Genomic DNA, 21,062 nt, shown 5'->3' with positions numbered 1-21,062 from the left:
CTTCCTGCCTAACAGCTCCAGCAAGAACCACATTTCAAAAATCCTTTAAGATTATGAAGAACTGTGGGCCTTCCCCAAATATTTTGGACGTTCTAACACCTAAACCACCATCCAGATGTCATTGAAATAAAGCCCCCCCCTTCTGTGAGATTATAAACTCTGAAATACAGAGTACAAAAGCAAGCATCAGTGCCAAAATAAAAGGTTCTTTCAAAGATAAGGATAGAAAGACAACTGATGCTATCTCTTATGGCTATTGATGCAGTTTGCCACCAGTATTTCCTTTCTCACCTTTAACAGATGCGACTGGCTCTTACACCTTTTACTTCTGCTGCACTACAGGTCACTGTAAGGTCCTTACTGCAGCACAACTCAATTTTAAAGCAAAACAAATGCCAATTTTTGCAAACCATTTCACTTTGTCAATCATTTTACAAATCATTTTTGTCTTCATTTAAAATCACACCCATATCTAATTGCTTAGGCTTTCTCATACAAACTGCTGCAGGTTTGCAGTCCTGCTAACACTCTTCATGGCTGTACAAACAGGGAAGCTCAGTGTCTCAACTCCCTCAAACCAGCAGCAAGAGAATCAAAACCAGGATTAATTACTTGTATAACTTCCCTTCTTAATGAGCTACTTTTAAAGCACCCAAGCAAAGTGACATCAAAATAGCATGACGTTCCCAGAGCTCCACTCATTAGAAATCTTTAAAACTAAGACTTCTGTTAACTTAGCTACTAGCCCCAACCACCAGCTGATTTGCTGAGCACTACCCGCAAAGCCATAAGCCTGAATTACAGCTCCATCCAGCACACTGATGGCCTTGCCCAGGGTACCACCGTAGTCGTTTGTGTACCAAAAGCAGCTAGCACTGCCCTTCCCCTGCTTGTAATCTCCAGGGGCAAGTAACATTCGGACATTTCTTCAAATTCACTCTAATTTCTCTTGCACGGGTACTGTAAAATACTGGTGAAAATCCTCAACACCAACATTAACAGTTCTGGAAGCATCCAGACAGCATGCTGCATGTCCCACCATGGCACAGGGATGAACCACAACCTGACCAGCACAGCTCTGGTGAATACACATCCTGGAGCAGCCAGAAAGAGCTGAAACTATTTCCAAGAATCTATTTCAAGTTTCCAACCACAGCCTGCTCACAGCCCCTCACCTCCCGAAGCCCAAACAAAGCCGGTTTAGGGGCGGGCGAGCCGTTCCGCTCCCGGTGTACTACAGCTATGCCCATCCTGCGTCCTAAGACGCGCAGAAACGGCTCTAAGTTTCCTCTGGGAAGCCGCTCAGACGGATTTGCAGGCACTGTCCCGCAGCTCGCCTTACATAAAGCAGGGCGGTGCTGCAGTGCGTTGTGCCATGAGCGGCTTCGTGAGAAGCTTCCTGAACAACACAGCTCCGCTACAACGCAACCCGTCGAAAAACAGAAGCGAGACGCCAAAACCCGAGCTCCTTCCCAACGACAAACACGGCTGGCCGCCTCTCCCCCCCGCCTTCCCCTTGGAGAAGCACCGCCGAACGCCAACGCCGCCCCAGCTCGCGTGATTTCCTCAGGAAACGGCACGGAACGACGGCCGCGGCCATTACCGTGTAGGTCTCCACGAGCTCGGAGCCCAGGACCCGCGCGTTCCGCAGAGGCTCCTCGCCGTCCTCGCCCGCCGCCGCCTCCATGACGCGGAAGAAACGCGCAGCCGCCCCTCACGCCGCCGCCGCTCCCTTCCGCCCGCCGCTGCCGCCTCCCGCCCCGGCTCCCCGCCCGCTCCGCGCCGCTACCGCCACCGCCACCACCGCCATCTTGGCTCTGCCCCCTCGGGGTGCGGCCGGTCCCGCCCGCGGTCATTTTATTGGCTTGGCGCTGAGGGGGCGGGGATTGCCGCAGGGGGAGGCGGGATTGGCCGGGCCTCGCGTCCGTCCGCGCGAAGGAGGGCGGGGCTAAGCGGCGAGGGGGCGTGGCTTATGCGCGTGGGGCACGCCTGCGTGCTTGCTCTCTCCGGTGGATGCTCATGCAGTGCTAGGCAATGCAACACAGTAATGCAACGCGGTGCTGCGCTGAGCAATGCGGCGTAGTGCTGTGCGATGCAACACGGTGCTGTGCGGTGTAGTATTGAGCTGTGCAGTGCAACAGTGTGCAGCGCTGTGCTGTGCAGCGTCGTGCAGTTCCGTGCAACGCAGCGCTGTGCAGGTCAAATTTGGGCTAAGTTTATGTCTGCTTCACGTCTGCCATAGGCAGTGCTGGGAAAGAAACCTCCCAGAGAGGCGTGGTGGGGAGCATCGGCCTCGGCTGCACTCCAGCGTGCTGGGGCTGGCAGCCAGGCTGTGGGGACTGCAGCAGCCTTTGTGCCTCTGCTGTGTCCCCGGCACCGAAGGACTGATCCGTCCCCATCCCAAAGGTTAATGCAGCCCAGCTGAGGAGCAATCCTTGCAGATACGTGCTCCATCGCAGCCTTTGCTGCACATTATTTGGTGAAACCCACCGTGGCCCCGACCGCTGCTACTGAGTGCTCAGCAGGGACGACCGAATTTTGGCATGCAGTGTGATTTCTGTAGAAGACAAGTGGCTTTTATTTTTGGAGGAGAAGAAGCCAACAGCTGCGTCCATCCCTGCTGCTCAGCTGTCAGCAGGCCGAAGCCCACCAGAGGGAGTGCTGCACACCCAGAAGCGCGACCTGGCCGGGCTGCTTCGGGTTTAGGGCTTCTCCCTGCCCTGTAACAGCTGCTTGTCGCTGGGGCCGAAGCGCTGCCGGCTCCGAGCGTGGGCTGCTCCATCCGCGCTGAGACGGGCTGCCGCTTCCTGAAGGACGGGGAATTCACCCCAACGCGCATCACTTGGCAGCGCCCCGTCGCCGTTTGCAGCCCCGGCTGAACGCAGAAGTCGCGGGGGACGCTCCCGATTTGCCCCCGCCTCGCTGCTTGGCGCAGCAGCGAGCCGCACGTTTTCCCCGGCTCCTCCAAGGACGTCGTCCCGGGCCCCAAAGCGAGGGGCCAGGCTCCGGCTGCCGGCGCTATGCAGCGGAGCCGGCCGGCCCGTCGCAAGCCGGCACGGTGCCACGCAGCCCGGGCACGCGGCGAGGCGCTGCTGGGGGCCGGGCCGCGGTGGGCTGGCGCATCCCGTCACTGGCCGCTGCCCCCTATATCAGCGGGGCCGGCGGGGCGGCAGCGGCAGAGCGTGTCTGTGACGCCCCCCGGCCGCTCGCCCTCCCTTCCCAACCATGGATGACATCTATAAGGCGGCGGTGAGTGCCTGCCCGGGGCTGGGATGCTTGGGAGGAATGGGACGAGGAGATGTTGGCAATGGGCAGCCGTTGGTTACGGGACGGCGGCGGGCGGCTCCGCTGGAGTCACCTCGTCTCGTCTGCGTGAAGCTCCCAGTGCTGAGGTGTTCCGAACCTCGGCCAAGTGGAAGGGGCGGCTGCCGGCTGCGGTCACATCCCGACAGAGCAGCGTTTCCCACAAAACAAGCACGATTTGCATGGGTTGAAAGATGATTTGCATGAGTTCAACCTCACCCTCTCGTTTCTGGAGCTTTAAAATCCTAAGCGCCGTTGCTTAAGATCCTCCCCTTCCTCGGCTGAGTGTTTTTCGGTGGGACTTTTAAAATCTCTCTGCTTTGGCCGCTGTTTCTGAATGCCCCCCTCCGCTCTGCCTCTGCTACCCCCTGTTTGCTGCGCAGGAATCTAGGCTGGAAAGCAGGCTCTCTGGGAATGCAGAGCATCCCGGCAGCTGCACGCAGCGCTTGCCCTGCACACCCGGAACGCTCGGGTCCATAATAAGCTCAGCACATCATTTTGTAATTTAGACAGAGAGTGAGTGATATGCGGGTGTGATAAGGATGAAAATAGATTCTGTATTGTGTGAATCACTACTGCGTGCCCGGAGTTAAAATACAGCGTAAGAACTTCGGGGTGATTTTTTTTTTTTTAACATAGAGTTGGCCAGGTTGAAAAATACATCCTACAATTACAACTCCAAGAGGTTTAGAGGGAAAAAAGACATTGCTTGGTGAAACAAAATTGAGGGAAAGAAGACGGTGCCACCTTTCCCTGTCACTTGGTCAGCCCTTACAGCAGTGACCCCCTCCCAGGATCCGGATAGCATGTGAGGAATGAGCTGGGTAGTGCATGGCAATGTGCTGAGTGCCCCGAGGAGCAAGCAAAAGGGAAAAGAATGTGCCCTGTAAAATCAGTGAAAATCCAGCCCCTATAATTAAGTTTTTTTAACTAGTTATGTACTGTCATGGAACAGATCCTTGCTATGTTGTTTAGGGACTTCATGCATGGATTAGGAAGAAAGCCTAGGGTGCCTTTCCACCCCAAAATGGGCAAAAATCAATGGTAAGGTCATCTCTAGCTGAAACCTGTGGGTTTCAACCCAAACCTCCTCTGTGGACACCCAAAGCAGAGTCCTTGATCTGAGAAATGTGTTGGTGGGCTCTGACTGGGAGCTGCCAATGTAAAGGCAAAAGGAGAAGAGGCAAAACATGGCTGAAATTGATAGCTTTTTCATAAGTCTGTTCCCAGGATTTTAACTGTAGAAAAACATGTATCTGGCAAAATAACTAACTAACTAAGATCTCAAACTTCCCCTGCCCAACTTCAAATGGAAATGTGGGATGAAGAAAGGAGCTGAAAAAGCAAAATCATGTGGTAAGGGTGCCTGCCTTCACAGAGAGCAGCAGGAGAAAGCTATTTCCTGAGCAAGCAGCTCAGGAGAAAAAGGGAGAAAGCTGTGAACAGCATCTGTGACCAGAGGGCACAATGACAGCTTGGGAGAAAGCTGTGTAGTAAAAGCATCACTGTGTGCTTGCATTCCATCCAGCACAGCTCCACATCCGTAGTACTGCAGAAAGCTAACATGAAGTAGTCAAAAAAGCTTTGGAAGTAAGGATTTGTTATTTGCTGCATACATTAATGGCAGCAACCTTTGAGGGTATACACCAACATCATATCCATGTCAAATTCCCTTGGTGCAGCCGCAGAACCCAGTGGGATTTTGTCTCGCCCACTCATGTCTAGATAAGGGTGTGCAAGCACAAGGCTATTTCAGGAGCATTTTTCAGCTCTGTTGAATGGTTCTAAGAGTGTTGCCGGGGACAAGTGTCAGGATAACAGGCTGTGGGGATGCATACCAAAAGCCTGGGAACAATCACAGGGCTCATCTTTATCTCTAGCACCTCTCTCATCAGGGCTTATAAATAGCGAATGCTGCCAGGGGGTCAGGTTACCCAAGTGGCCGTGGCCATCGGCTGAGCTGCCCAAATGATGCCTGCGTAGGGCTTGGGGCTCTTCCTGCTGCTCTTGGCAAGGCTTTCTCACCCTGGGAGCTGGATAGGGCTCTCTTCCCAATTCCTGCTAAGATAAAGCATTTTCCCTGCCTCTTGCTGCAAGCAGGAAGGATTTCCAGTTTTTTTTTTTTTTTTGTCATATTACTGCTCTTCGGGTGAAAAACCATCTGTCTCGCTTCCAAGACTGAGTGCTGCTGCGTTGGGGGGTTCTGCTTCAACCCAAACACAGTGGGAATGGGTGTCGAGGGTGTCAGAAGCAGTGGGGGGGGGGGAACACAAGTCATTGTAATGGATGTTACTGAGGGGGCAGGTGGGTATGGCAGTGGGGTCACTGCCTGCAGGCAGGAATAAAGCCTATGGCGTGGCGGTGCACTGCAAGAGGATCGGAAAGAAATGCACTTCACGAGGATCTGGTGGATTCCTCTTTGCTCTCCTTGTCAATTTTCATTAATTCCTGCTAACTGGTAAGCTCCCACTGGTGGGTGGATGGGGTTAGGCCTGGATAGATGAGCTGGGTAGGACTTGGGAGCAATCTTGTCCAGCTCTGAGCGGCTGCAGGGACCATTTCTTCCAGCTGCTCCCATCTGCCTCAGTTTGCTTCCACATTCCAGTGCCCAGGTTCAGGGAACAGCAGTGACTGCAGCCTGCTCCTCATGCACAATAACCTGTCTGTGGCACATCCCCATTTCATCCCAGGAGCCCATTTTGCTTGAGGTGCTTGTACAGACCAAAGAGTCTACACAAATGCTGAGTATTTGGGCCATAAAATCAATTGTAGAATCATAGAATGTCTTGGGTTGGAAGGGACCTCAAGGATTATTAAGTTCCAAGCCCCCTGCCACAGGCAGGGCTGCCAACCTCCACATTTAATACTAGACCAGACTGCCCAGGGCTCCATCCAGCCTGGCCTTGAACACCTCCAGGGATGGACAGGGCATCCACAATCTCCCTGGGCAGCTGTTTCAGCACCTCACCACTCTCTCTGTAAAGAACTTCCCCCTGACATCCAACAGTAAATCTTTCCTCCTTCAACTTAAAACAATTTCCCCTTGTCCTGCTATTATCTATCCTTGAAAAGAGTTGATTCCCCCCTGTTTGTAGGCTCCCTTTAGGTACTGAAAGGCTGCATTGAGGTCACCCCACAGCCTTCTCTTCTCCAAGCTGGACAAGCCCAGCTCCCTAAGCCTATCTTTGTAAGGGAGGTGCTCCAGCCCTCTGAGCATCTGAAGTAAAATAGGCTGAAGGAGATAGAGGCAGAACCTTTATAAAAATGAATTCTGATGGAGGTAGACAAGATCTTAATGCTTTTGATAGTTTATTGAATCTAGGGCTGAAAACGACTACTGGGAATTGCCTTCGCCATGGGGACAAGGATGTTCCTCCTCTGATTGGGTCTCAACCTGTAAGAGAGCAGCTCTTGGAGGGTTAGCAATTAGCAGTGACGAGGAATTAAAATGAATTGCTCTCTGTCTTTCACTTACAGGTTGAGCAGCTGACAGAAGAACAAAAAAATGGTAGGTGCATCTTTAACCTGACATGGCTGCCTGAAGATGAGCTCCCAGGGCTTTTGATCCACTAGGATCACATCACAGGCAGCTTCTGTGTCCCTTGGGTGTTCTCACAGAGCAAGCCCTCAACCTGGGGCCGGAGCATGGGACAAGGACCCATACATCTCCTCTCTACTCTCTTCTCAGAGTTTAAGGCTGCCTTCGACATCTTCGTGCTGGGGGCAGAGGATGGCTGCATCAGCACCAAAGAGTTGGGGAAGGTGATGAGGATGTTGGGGCAGAACCCCACTCCCGAGGAGCTGCAGGAGATGATTGACGAGGTGGATGAGGATGGTGAGAGATTTTGGTTTCTTCATTTCAAGCCTGGTCCCTGTGCCCAGTGCTCCCTGCTGCCCATGGGCCTCAGGCAGGATCCACGCTGGGTACAGCACCTTCTGAGAGCTGGGAGCTGGGATTTTGATGGACACTGAATGTACCCCACACTTCAGTGTGGTTCCTTTAGGAAATTTTCAGGCTAATAAACACTATAAAAATTATGCCTGTCATGACCAGACTACTTGAACTCAATTTCGTAGCAATTAGTATTGCATGAATGTCACAATTAGATTTCTATCAGGAAAGTCTTTCACTGCTCATGCACATATATGGACATAAACACGTATACTGGTCAAATCAGTGTGCAGGTTGGAGAGAAATACTGTACTAAGTAACTGGAAAAGATAAAAGTGGCCAAAAATCATGCAAAACTTTAGTGTCATTGAAAACAACACTACTACACTGCCAGTGCAAAAATAGTGCATGAATACCTGCCTGCTGCAGTTTTTATTATTGATGAGATGGACAGGTGCCTCCATGGTAGGAATTCACATTCATCAATGCTTCCAGTCCTTCTTTGCAGTATGTTTGGTTTGCTAGGGCAAAATGACTGCAAAAGCTAAATAAATAAATAAACAAAAAGAGTAATGAATTCAGTCCGTGGCCTCTGCTTGCTCACTCTAGCCTGCAAGCTGCTTCCTGCCACAGAGCTGCTCTCTGAGTTCTGTCCCTCAGTTCCTAGCAGGTACTTTGTCCTCTCACTTGGCTTTACCTGTGCACCTGCTATCTGACGGTGTTCATTCTGCACACAGGTAGCGGCACTGTGGACTTTGATGAGTTCCTTGTTATGATGGTCCGGTGTATGAAAGATGACAGCAAAGGAAAAACTGAAGAGGAACTCTCAGATCTTTTCAGGATGTTTGATAAGTAAGAACCATGGCCACAGTATGGGTGATGGGAGAGGTGAAATGGTCCCAGCTCACCTGCCCAGTGTGTGGGTCCCCTCCTAAGCTCTTCTGTCCTTGCACAGGAATGCTGATGGCTACATCGATCTTGAGGAACTGAAGATCATGCTACAGGCAACTGGAGAGACGATCACTGAGGATGACATAGAAGAACTGATGAAAGATGGGGACAAAAACAATGATGGCAGGATTGACTATGACGGTAGGAATCTTTCTTGCCTGAAGTTTGGTTGTCCTTGAGCAGCTCCCATGTTCTTGGTTGTATTTGGGGGCAGGTGTGAGCTTGTGCAGGCAGAGCTGGGCAACACACCTGATCCCATCCTGGGTTTGTATGGAGCTGGGGAGGTTCTCAGGCTTGTAAAATGTTTGCAAGTACCTGGGCCTCCCTTAGCTCCCCACTGATGCTGTAATGCAAGGTTTGTTTTCACTGAGGCCTGCTGTCTGCTTTTGCCACCTAAACACAAGCATGAGCACTGAAGGGCTCTTATTTTGAATACAGTGCTTCCAAAATGATCCGCAGACCATTTTTGAGTGGAGTCTGTGGCCGGGGGTGACACTGGGCACTGGTGACATTTCCATCGGCAGGCATGAGGAACTCTAGGCCATGGCCAGAGGAGTGGTAGCCATCTGCCTGGCCTCTTGTGCATCAGTGAGATGGAAAAAGAGAAAGGGCCGTGGAGAACTGCCAAATGTGTACTATGGCAGCTGTGAAAACACTTCAGTGCCACCTAATAGCCCTCATCTCTGATGTCTCCCCCTTGGCAGAGTTCCTGGAGTTCATGAAGGGAGTTGAATAAATCTGAGGCCAGATGGACAGCCCGAATCTCTGAAACCCCTTCTGCTCTCTGACTCAGCTCCTCGGTTCCATCCCCTGGCTGCCAGCATGAAGACTGAGCGCTGAGAAGGGGTGGTCTTAGGGAAAATAAAGCACATTGCTATCAAGTGCCTCTGGTAGTTGTTCCTTGGCAGTTAGGTGAGCGCTGCACCTCGGCCACAGGCTCACAACCGAAGGGGACACTCCTCGTGGCTGTGGGTGCCTGCCAGGGAGCTGCCATTTTGTGTTGTTGCCACGTTGCATTGCCCCACTGATCACACCATGGGGAGGGCAGCAGGGGCCTGCACTGGTGCCTGCTGGTTTAACTAGAACCCTGGCAACATTTTAGTGATGAAACATGAATTAACAAACACTTATTCCATTACTAAAACACTGGGAAAGGAACATCTCCTTTCCTCCCTGATGTTACCACAACTGTCCCAAAGACATCCCTCCCCTCTTTCCCATCCTGATGGTCACTCTGTGAAACATACGAAAGGAAAACTTCTACTTATCTGGAAACACCTCTTTCTTGTCTCATTCTGTGTGGAGGAAGGCAGGTGGCCCTGTGAGGGAGCAGCACTGTAGCACTATGGCATTTCACACTGAATCTGAATCCCAACATTTTTCCCTTAGAAATCGTATCTGTTGCAGGGCATGACCCTGATACAGTCTTAACAGCCACACTGAGGGTGGCAGCAGGGTCAGGAGGACAAGTGGTGCTGTTTCTGATGCCTTGGGCACCGTCTTCTCTCTCTCCAAGGAAGTGTGGCATTCCTATGGTATTAGCAGCTCCCCCTGCACATAGCTGCCTCCTCCCATCGAATTACATCCCAGCACAGCTCACACATTGTGTTCGTGTTGCTAAAATCAAATGTTTACTCAAGCAAAATAAATATTGGCAGGGCACAGCACCAGTCTGCTCCTGTGCAAGCCCTGCAGGTATTGCCCTTGACCCCTAGATGTTCTGAAATATTATTAATTCACACCAAACACCAAGTAGCTTAAGTGAGGATGTGAGAAGTGTTGTGTTTTTCCTCTGGACAAGGAGCAACAAATGTTTTGCCCAAGCAGGGCTTGTAACATCAAAGGAAACAAAGAAATGCATTATGGCAGCAGATTTTTTTTTCTTGGAGAAGAGAAGGGTCCAGGGAGACCTCATTGTGGCCTTCTAGTACTTGAAGAGAACATATAAACAGGAGGGGGAATGGCTGTTTATAAGGCTGGGTAGTGATAGGATGAGGGGGAATGGTCTTAAACTGAGACAGGGGAGGTTTAGGTTAGATATCAGGAGGAAGTTTTTCACCCAGAGGGTGGTGAGGCACTGGAACAGGTTGCCCAAGGAGGCTGTGGATGCCCCATCCCTGGAGGCATTCAAGGCCAGGCTGGATGTGGCTCTGGGCAGCCTGGTCTGCTGGTTGGTGACTCTGCACATAGCAGGGGGTTGAAACGAGATGATCGTTGTGGTCCTCTTCAACCCAGGCCATTCTATGATTCTATGATTTTCCTTAAAACCTAGGATATTTTAGGAACATCTCTAATGCATACATCTGGAAAACACAGAAGGCCTCTCTGTGGGTTCTGAGGCTCCTGGGCCAGACACAGCCCAGTGCAGAGCAAGGAGCCTGTTGCCTTGATAACTTGAAGGTCTTCTCCAACTGAATGATTCCATGCTGTCATTTTCCACCTCCTGAGCAGCACAAGTCACTTCACAAGTCCCACTGAGGCCTCCTGCATTTGAGGAAACTTTTGGAATGTTTTACCCATGCCTGGAAATCTGCACAAGAGGTTCAGACAACTGGGCTTCAGCCACTCTCATAGCCACAGCAATGCTACATCTGTAAAATTTGGCCTTTTTCCTCCTGAACAGCCCAATGGGGTGGCAGGGACACCAAATTTCCCCACAGCCACTCAAGCCAAAAGGCAACCCACACTCATATCACATCTCAGCAGGCACCACTGACAGCTCCATCGCCTTATTTTGTCCCAACCAAATCCCAATACTCAACATGGACATCTCCAAGATGTTCGCTACCACTTAGAAACATGCTTTGGCTCACTGAATTATGAACATGAGAGGAAATAAGGAACTTTCCCAGCTTAACCTCCTCTCCCTTTTAGCCAACTTGGTGGCTTTATGGGGTGGCCTGGACTCCACCATGAGATCAAGGAAAAGAATGGCTGTGAAGGTTGAGAGGAGCCATCCAGCCATGTCTCAGCACTCTGCCCTGGGTTCAGAAGTGACAGGAGTATGGGCACAGGCAGCAGCCACACACAACAACCTCACTGCCCCTCTTTTTTCCCTGAGAGCAAAACAGGGATGATGGTGGCTGAAGAGGAAGAGGACAAAAGCATTGTAGCAGCTGAAACTTGTTCCTGCAAGAGCAGAAATTCTGGGGAATGTTTGGGCCTTTTCAGTCCTTAGAGCAGAGGCTTTGGCAGGTCAGCATGCTCAGTGTAAAGTCAGAAAAACTGCTGCAAGACCAATTTGTCTTAACATGCTGACTGTCATTCAAGCCAGTAAATGCCATGGGGTAGGGTGGTGTGGGTAGATTTCACTGTTGGCTAAAGCACAGGAACAACTGCATTAGGAATTTAACACAACGTGATAGACAGCCATGCAGCTTAGGTGGCTGACAAACCTGTAGCTGGCACGCAGTCAGCCTTGTTAAAGCCTCCACACAGGAGATGTGCCTGGAGATGTGTTAAGAAGAAAACTCAGAAGCCCATGCATGTATGTAACTCATACATTTGCAGTTTCTCCTCAATGTTGTATTTGCCAGTGCCAGAGCACTGCTTGAAGAAATAAAGTCATCAAAACATCCACTTTTTTTTTTCTTTTTCCTAATCAGACAAAAGACATTCTGTAAAACAGCCCACATATCTGCACACTCTTACTCTGTACTGCCCAAACGAGACAGAGCTGTGCTGCCATGTGACTGCAACACGTGCCACCAGATGCAGCTGCAGTTCTTGGGTGACTTGCTCTGCTTGCTTTTGGTGGTAGCAGATTTAATTCCACAGTAATTTGAAGCAAGTTTGCTACACGGGCAAAAGAAATGAGCTAATCTATGCCAGATACACAACATTTCACTGTGCTAAATCCACAGTTGTGAAGGAATGCCTGTAACAGCTCTGAAACTTGGGCAAAGCAGAAATCAAGTTCTGTTCATGCATTTTTTTGCTGGAGCATGCTACTGAAAGGTGGTGGAGGGGTCAGAATAAAATGCATCCAGTCCTTTTTTTCATTTTCACAGCAAACATCAATGTCTCAGGTGATTACTATGTTCCATCAGGGCATTTCCCACTGCTTTGAGCTCTCCTTCCCATTTCTGTACTCTGCACTTTCAGTGCAATTGCTCACCTCTGCAAAACGAGCTGGTCAGTGTTCGGTTACATGCCCTTTGCACCCTATTTTTTTTCTCTGTAGGGAAAACAGGAGCCAACCTATAAATTAATACTAAGCCCTCTTCATTGCAAAGGGAAGAAATCATGATCAGCAAGTCTAAAACATAATATAACCTGATGTGTGGCAGTGGCTAAGCAGAGAGGCTCCCTCAAAAACATCACCTTCTGATGGGATACCAAGGACTTAGTCATGCGGGTTTTGAAGTTTTTAAATGTCAAAGATGACAGAGCTCTGCATAATGGGAATAGTTTCAAGTGGTCTGCAGCTGCCAGTTCCATCTCCCGGGTTCTGCAGATGTAATCCTCCCAAAAAGGATCATCAGCCTTTCTCAAACAACAGAAAGCAGGACAGAATTTACATGATAGCACACACAAATGAAAGTGCAGGAATACCCATTGCAGAGCAATGCTAGCATTGGTACCTATTCACAGCTCTCCCTTCTGTGCTGGCACAACAACATCCTCAAGGAAGGGAAGGAGGGAACTCATGAACTGAGTGGTCATGCGCTTATAAACTGCCAGTATCCAGGCAGTGTCCCACCGGACCATTGTGTGTGCAGGGAAATCACAGAGAGGTGCAGATGACAACAAACCTGACACCAAGCTGCTGTGGAAGCTCACAGACTCCTGCCTTTTGCTACACAATGATGCCTGGATTAAGGTTACATTCCTCTGTGCCGCATTTTGTCACGCAGACGCTATTTTGGTCAGAAAGTCAGCAAGCCCATATTTGGGAAGCTGTCCCACTGAAGGGCAACATGAAGGGCGGCATGAAAAGGCTGCTTCGAGGCAGGCCTGGGGAAACTGTGGAGCCACTGGCAGCCCATTTTCCATTTTCTGCTTCTCATTAAGGTGCAGACTTCCATTTCTCAGCCCAAACCTTTCCTCTCTTCCCTCAAACCACATCCCGTGAGATGCTCTCACAACACAAGCCCTCAGGGAAGACACACAGAGGAGTTAAAGTCCCCCTTAGCTGACAGAAACGCCTTACTGCAAAATTTATAATATACAACACAAAGTAGACTAAAGATTTGCAGATACACAGATGAAAGTGCAGCAAAACAAATGCCAAGACCTGTCTTTAGGGTTTGTGCTTTTTCTTTTATCATTGTCACCGTAGAGCCGTGCAGCACACTGACTTTTTTTTTAGGCAGCTGGACCAGCCACTCTGCCTCCTCCAGAACCAGCAGCATCCCAAGGTGATGTGCATATTAATCAGAACCACAACTATGCGGCCATGCTTTTGTAGACAAGCTCACTGCACCAAGGAAGGCAGCTGCCATGCAACTCAGATACCTCAGTTACCACCAGTACCACCAGGATTTAAATATTGTAGGGCTGTATCTAAATAATGTAACCAGTTGCCAAAAAAACTTTGCAGGGATGACTGTCATCTCCCCAGATGAGCACAGGCTTTTAGCTCATTTAAGGCAGCTGGTCCTTTTGTCTTAAAAGATTTAAAAGATTTTATCCATTGATATGAACCTCATGACTGCATTCTCCAAATATACCACCCTCCCTGTCAGCACGTTGCTCTTGCACAGAAATTAAGTTCTTCAAGCTGAGAAACCTCAGCCTCGAGAAGAGTCCAAGAGATACATACAGCAGAATTCATACAGATTGAGGTTGCACATCTCTCTAGCTGCAAGGACACTCCTGCAGTTGCAGTAAATCTTTGTGTTGGTTGGCGTAGGTAGGACTGGACCAGTAAAAAAAAAAAAAAAAAAAAAAAAAGAAAAATCTACTGAGAAAAGTCTTGTAGAAGCACTTTGGGCCACAAAGAATTCAAAATACTTATTTCAACGAAGTATTTCATTCTACTAACTAGCTAGGGTGTATATATATATATATCTATATAAAATTTCATTAATTGGATGTTTCAGTTGAAGTATTTATTTTTCATCCAGCAGGTCTTTTACTACTTACATACTTCCAGCTCGTGTTGATACATGGATTTACACCACCAGGTGGACTAGTGCTGAAAATGCAGCTTTAAGAAAGGTTTGGTGCATTTTAACACGGTTCTCTTCAGCAATGAAAAAAGTCATCTTGTCTTTCAAGATACTCAACTCAAATACTCAACTTTGCTGACTGGTAGAACCAGGAAAATCAAGTCTACTACTTAACTACAATAGCAAAACCTTGTCATGGCACCATCTCTTCTTGTGCTTTCAAATGCTACTTCCCTGATCTGATCAGCCAACTAGCTTCATCAGACAGGGATTCTTGTGTTACTATTATCATAGAATCATAGAATCACGAGGTTGGAAACAACCTGCAAGATCATCTAGTCCAACCACTTTCCCATTCCTATTAGTACCACAAGCACTAAACCATATCTTGCAGCTTCTCATCCAGATGCCTCTTGAACACTGCCAGGGATGGCGACTCCACCACCTCCCTGTGCAGCCATTCCAGTGCCTGACCACTCTCTGAGAGAAAAAGTTTCTCCTAATGTCCAACCTAAACCTCCTCTGGTACAACTTCTGGCCATTTCCTCGGGTCCTACTATTTGCCTGGGAGAAGAAGCCAGACCCTTTTTCATCACAACCTCCCTTCAGGAAGTTGTAGAGTGCAATGAGGTCTCCCCTGAGTCTCCTCTTCTCCAGACTGAACAATCCCAGCTCCCTCAGCTGCTCCTCGTAAGACTTGTGCTCCAGACCCCTCACCAGTTTTGTTGCCATCCTCTGGACTCATTCCAGGGCCTCAGTGTCTTTCTTGTAGCAAGGGGCCCAAAACTGAACACAGTACTTGTGGTGTGGCCTCACCAGTGCTGAGTACAGGGGGATGATCACCTCCCTGCTCCTGCTGGCCACACTATTTCTAATGTGACCCTCTTGGCCACCTGGGCACACTGCTGGCTCATGTTCAGCTGAGTATCAACACCCCGAGGTCCCTTTCCTGTTCACAGTCATCCAGCCCCTCATCCCCAAGGCTGTAGCGCTGCATGGGGTTGTGGCCAAAGTGCAGGACCTGACACTTGGCCTTGTTAAACCTCATCCCATTCACCTCAGCCCAGCGATCCAGCTTATCCAGATCCCTCTGCAGGGCTTCCCTACCCTCAGGCAGATCCACACCACCTCCCAACTTGATGTCGCCTGCAAACTTACTCAGGGTACACTCAATCCCTTCATCTAAGTCGTCAATAAAGATATTAAACAGGATGGGCCCCATCACCGACCCCTGGGGGACACCACTTGAAACAGGTTGCCAGCTGGACTTTACTCCATTGACCACCACCCGTTGAGCATGGCCCTCCAGCCAGTTCCTTACCCAATGGAGGGTAAAACTGTCCAAGCCACGGGCAGCCAGTTTCTGCAGAAGGATACTGTGAGAGACCATGTCAAAGGCTTTGCTGAAGTCTAGGTAGACTACATCAACAGCCTTTCCCTCATTTACCAGTCTGGTCACCCAGTCGTAGAAGGAAATGAGATTGGTCAAGTATGACCTGCCTTTCATGAACCCGTGCTGGCTGGGGGCCTGATCCTGTGGACGCCATGCATGAGCTGTGTGATCTCTCCCAGGAGGATTTGTTCCGTGACCTTCCCTGGCACTGATGTCATGCTGACAGGCCTGTAGTTCCCCTATGAAAAACTATTGAAATAACAGTAGCTATGAAAAATCTGGGTATTTTATACAGTTAAATTACTAACAGTTAGCACCCTTTTAACACTTTATTTCTTGAAGCATTTTAGAAGACAACACATACTACTATTATTAATTGCTATGATCTTACACTGCAGTTAACTCAGCAGTCTTCCTGATTTTCCAGGATTTCCATTGCTGTAGCTACCTGACTTGAACAGTAATGCAGAGAATGTGTAAGGAACAGTCCTCCAAGTCTGGTTATGCTCTAACAGCACTAAGAACTGCTGCACAGATCACAGTATGAGACAGCTTTGAACACACATCCATTATCAAAACCAGTTCTACCTATACTGAATACTGTCATCTAAGAGCCTGTGCAATGCAAAATATTGCTGCTTGTTCTATTTTAAAGCTTCACTCAGTAACAATTTCACAAACTGAAAACAGGCTGTGAGTTATTAGATGTTCACAGTCCATACCAACAATTGCAGTAGAACACTACTGAGGAAGAAGCAGCTGCTTTACCTAGGACTAGTGGAGGCTAAGAACATCAACACACAACCTCTGCACCTTATCTGATATGGAAGAAAACCATGCACTGGTCACTACATGCAGATGTGATAACACAGAATTGGCATCTATAATAAAACTCAAGGCACTTTCGAGGGTTCTTCTCAAATTCAGGAGATGAAAACTTTGTTATGTCCAATTTTATTTGTACAAAAATGCTTTAAACATACATGCCAAAAGGCAAACTGGTTCTTTGTCTTAAACCAGGTCAGTCCTTTTTCTGTAGAGCTGCCTGCTTGGCATTGTTGGCTTGCATCTTCTTCAGCCCCTTCTTGTTGTGTTTCTTGGCAAATCTCATGTTTCTCAGAAACTTGGGATCAACCTGTGAAAACGAAGGAAACATGAGCCCCAATATACATAAAAGGAACGTGTATTTCCATCACATTCCAGTTATTGCAGTTCTAGCTGTGATTAATGCAGATACATTTTCTGATTTGATAGCAACAGAATTATTTTAGCTACTCACAGCCATCCTTTACTATATTTTCCTTCATTTCTAAACAAACAAAAAAACTGTAAAGCCAAGTAATAAACATACAGAAAGGACAAATTAAGCAATGCTGCAAACAAGACAAATTTCATTTCTGTGTTCTGAAGAGCTGCTCCTGTCTTTTGTCAGCTACTGGCTCACTAACGCACCCTTTCATGGCTTTGAGCAAACCTCAGATGTATCAGTGCCCCACTGAAACAAATCTCCTACTTTATTCCAAGGAATTTTCCCCAGTACACACAGCTAGCAGGATTTTTTCCAACTTAACTCATGTGTGCTTGAAATGAGGCAACACTCATAGATAGCATGAGTATTTTCAGAGCACTGAACCCTCACTGAGCATGGCAGAAACTCCTACATCACTTCTGAAAAGCAAATTACCACATCGACAAGGTAAACAGAATCGCAGCACTTTTCCAAACCAGAACAATATCCTTTTTTCTTTTTCTCTCTGTTGTGTGGAGAAAGTTAGTGGTGTACCAAGTGTTCAGTATCAAGAAAATGCAAATTTTGTTATTACCATGTGTACCATCTAGCAATGCCAATTCTTCTTTCCTGAAGGAAATTCTGTGTACTAGTACAGATGCTATAACAACACTGAAGGGAAGGGCAGAGACACAGCAGGATTTAAAGTGAAGGAGAGCAGTGAAGCCTTGTGTTTGCTTCACTGGAAGCAATATTTAACGATACTGATTCCAAGCAGAACAGAGGTGGCCAATGGGTAATAAGCAGTTTTGTAGAAATACAGTGTGGATTTCACATGGGTTAGAACTACCACAGCAGCAATTAAGGTGAGCAAACGATGCAAGAGAAGCCCACAGCTATCATCTGCAAAAATGCCGACAGTCAAAGGTAAGAAAAATGGTAAATACAAATGGTACACTGGGCTCCATCAAAAGAGGGGTGGCCAGCAGGGTGACAGAGATGATTGTCCCTCTCTACTCTGCTCTTGTGAGGCCCCATCTGCAGTACTGCGTCCAGGTCTGGAGCCCCCAGTACAGAAAAGACAAGAGAGCTGTTGGAGAGGGTCCAGAGGAGCCACAAAGATGATCAGAGGGCTGGAGCACTTCCACTACGAAGACAGGCTGAGGGAGCAGAGCTTGTTCAGCCTGGAGAAAAGAAGGCTGTGGAGTGACCTTACTGCAACCTTTCAGTACCTAAAGGGAGCCTACAAACAGGAGGGGAACCAACTCTTTAAAAGGAAAGACAAGGGAAAATGGTTTTAAGTAGAGGGAGGGAAGATTTAGGTTGGATACCAGGGGAAGTTCTTTACTATGAGAGTGGTGAGGTGCTGGAACAGCTGCCCAGAGAGGTTGTAGATGCCCCATCCATCCCTGGAGGTTTGGATGGGGCCCTGGGCAGCCTGGTCTAGTATTAAATGTGGAGTTGGTGGCCCTGCCTGTGTCAGGGGACTTGGAACTTAATGATCCTTGAGGTCCTTTCCAACCCCGGCCATTCTGTGATTCTGTGAAGAAACACCACTACTGGATTTTCTGGAGTCTGAACAGCTTAGAAACATGAGCAAAAATACTCACCCCTTTAAGAGACTCATATCTATGGGATCTGGGCTTCTTGATGCCATTTCTGTGCCACTTGCGGGCTACGTGAAACACAAGGAAACAATACAGATTACAACTTCAACTACTATTGAAAAGCTGTGTTTACTTTCTTTTAAATATACTGTGACAATAATGCAGAACAGAAAATCAGCCAGCCCCAGCTGAATTCAGATAAGGGGAGCACCTCCATTCCCATCCCTTGGCACACTGTGCTCTCAGCAGTGTAAACCTTTCTAATTAAGGATTTCAGGCTGTGTATTAATTATTAAAATAGAAGCAGCACATACACACGTACATGGAATGGCCTCAGGCACTTTTCAGTATCTGTGTTCAGCATTACAAGGCATTAGTGCTGGCCGTGCCAGGACCAGCAGAACCTGACTGCAAACACTGCAAGCTTACCAATTAATATGAGGGAAAACAAAAAAGGAAAACAAAACAAAAAAAGAGAAAAGGAATTACTTTATGACCACGCTTCTCCCTGGATGCAAGGCATCACATCAGAACACGCAGAGCTGTGATGCTTGCTTTCCTGTGGTTATGCAGTCTCTGCATTAAGCCCGGCAGTGGCAGCCGCAGCTCAGCTCCCGCTACCTCCTCCCCCAACTGATCTCACTTCAGCCCGGACCGGCGCCGCGCGTCCCCGCCGGGCTCCACCCCCGACCCCACGCCGGGCCCCGACTCACACTGATTGTGCGTGGTGTGGTTCTTGGACTTGGCCATGGCGGCACCTGCGGGACAGAAGAGACGATACAGCTCAGCTCAGCTCGGCTCGGCTCGGCCCCGCCTCCCGCGGTGCTCCCGCAGCCCGCTGTGCCGGAGCCCGACGCCGGGAGCGGCCGGTGGAGCGCGGATGGAGCCGGATTGCGCGGAGCGGCACCTACCGAACCCACAGCGGACAGAGTCACACCGGAAGAGAAAGGCCGCGCAAGGGCCCCTGGGTAATGGTGGTAGGCCGCACCGGAAGTCTGTACCGGAAGTCAGTTGGTCGGGTGCGCAACAAGCGCCGCCGGCATGGAGGTTCCGCGTCGCGACCGTTCCTCCCCGTCCTCTCCCTCGTCTTCCCGGCCCAGCGGCTGAGTTCCTGTAAAACAATTAAAAAAAAACCAAAAAACAAAACACCAAAGCCCCAGAGAAAACTCAAATAAAGCCAAAGTTTCTTTGACAACCATGTCCTCTCTGTAAGTGTTCTTGTATCACACAATTCAGTGGCTTCTGAGTGGATCAGAAAAGCATTCTGTGTTTGAAGGAACTACCCTAAAAGAGAGATGAACGGGGCTTTTTGTGATGTTTTTGTGGTGTCCTGATATTTATGGACGTTTAGCATGGGATAATTTTCTCCCAGTGTTTCCCAGGGCTGCCCCAGCTCATGGTGAAACGCATGGGGTGCCTGTGGTGCCAAGTCTTAGTGCTGGGAGATTGGACTTGGTGATCTCCAGAGGTTCCTTCCAACCCTTATGATTCTGTGATCCTATTCAGGTGCTGGCTAGGAGGAGCCCAGAAGGACTCTGCTTTGCACTATGGAGCATTCCTTAACGCTGGCGAGCTACTGGTCTGGGGGAGAGGGGCAAGTAGGGCTTGGCTGTGGTGTAAAGCCCACACTAACAAAGCTGGAGGGGAGTGGGAACGAAGGACAGCTCCCGGCGACAAATGGACCCGGAGGAGCAGGGATACCAGGACATAAAGGCACTAGAGGGAGCCTGAGCATAACAGATGCCACTATGGCCTCCGAGTGGGAGTATTAGTCCCAGTCAGGGAGAAGGGACACCTCCAGCAAATAACAGCGGGACATGCTGAAACTTCCCAATTGACATGGCATCTTACCTGACTGTGGTCTTTTGCCCTGACATCCGTTATAATTTTCTTAAAGATACGGAGAAGAAGATTAAAAATATCAGTTTTCTTATTGAAAATGCCGGCCAATCTGCAGTAAGGCTCTCCTTAAACCTGCCACTCACTGAGACAGCAAACACTGCATCCCCTGTGTGCAGAGTGCCTGGGAGGGCTGCTCCTAACGAGCTGAGACCAAGCGGTGACAACTGCTGTCAATCATCAGACCGTGAGGGTCCAAGAAAGGGGGAATTCCTGAAGCAGAGGTGTCCTAGAGTGGTTTGAGAGCTAGTGGTGCTGCCTCTGAAGAAGTATCCCTTGATGCTGGTAAATTCCTCCTTGATAAAAGAAGGAAAGCTTCCTCAGTGCACCAAGATATGATGGGAATGGGGAGAGTTTTTCAGCTTGGTGCTGTGAAGCCGAGGGAGCCTGATGGAGTCTGTGTGGTGGGTGCAGGAGCTTCTTCAGAGCCTGGCAGCAGGAGCGGCCCATCACAGACAGCAAGAGGCTGCTGCATCCCTGCTGCATCCTCATTGGAGGTGCTGGGATGTTCATGATGGCCATCTGGAGTGGGAAGCTGCTCTGGATGGCTTATGTGGACTTTTACTGACCTGTCCAGAAAATGACTTAGAATTCAGTGAACCCAAAGTTACACATAAATTAGATCTTCCCCATTTCAGGGCTTGCAACCAAAATATATCATCATAGCAATAAATAC

At 49.0% G+C, this 21,062-nt stretch overlaps 3 protein-coding genes across 3 annotated transcripts in view; 1 reads left to right on the top strand and 2 right to left on the bottom strand.

Annotated features, from left to right (window-relative positions):
- Positions 1–1,853, bottom strand: part of NISCH (nischarin) — a 31,987-nt gene extending 30,134 nt beyond the window's left edge. The window contains exon 1 of the mRNA XM_031609442.2: positions 1,604–1,853. Within this exon, the coding sequence (XP_031465302.2) occupies positions 1,604–1,687 (84 nt within the window). The 5' untranslated portion in view covers positions 1,688–1,853. The remainder of the gene's footprint in view (positions 1–1,603) is intronic.
- A 1,267-nt stretch (positions 1,854–3,120) lies between these two features.
- TNNC1 (troponin C1, slow skeletal and cardiac type) lies at positions 3,121–9,027 on the top strand. The gene is made up of 6 exons (XM_031609430.2): positions 3,121–3,249; positions 6,781–6,811; positions 6,992–7,138; positions 7,933–8,047; positions 8,151–8,287; positions 8,851–9,027. Exons 1-6 carry the CDS (start codon positions 3,226–3,228, stop codon positions 8,880–8,882), a joined length of 486 nt encoding a protein of 161 aa, XP_031465290.1. The 5' UTR covers positions 3,121–3,225; the 3' UTR covers positions 8,883–9,027.
- A 7,563-nt stretch (positions 9,028–16,590) lies between these two features.
- Positions 16,591–19,502, bottom strand: RPL29 (ribosomal protein L29). The gene is made up of 4 exons (XM_031609420.2): positions 19,399–19,502; positions 19,201–19,245; positions 18,491–18,555; positions 16,591–16,787 (listed from the first exon to the last, which is right to left on the bottom strand). The coding sequence occupies exons 2-4, from the start codon at positions 19,235–19,237 to the stop codon at positions 16,674–16,676; spliced, it is 216 nt and encodes a 71-aa protein (XP_031465280.1). The 5' UTR covers positions 19,238–19,245; positions 19,399–19,502; the 3' UTR covers positions 16,591–16,673.
- Positions 19,503–21,062: the final 1,560 nt, after the last annotated feature.

This window comes from Phasianus colchicus, chromosome 11, assembly GCF_987193195.1.
Source record: "Phasianus colchicus chromosome 11, bPhaCol1.hap1.1, whole genome shotgun sequence".
NCBI classification, from domain to species: domain Eukaryota; kingdom Metazoa; phylum Chordata; class Aves; order Galliformes; family Phasianidae; genus Phasianus; species Phasianus colchicus.
This window is presented reverse-complemented; position numbering and strand designations above follow the sequence as displayed.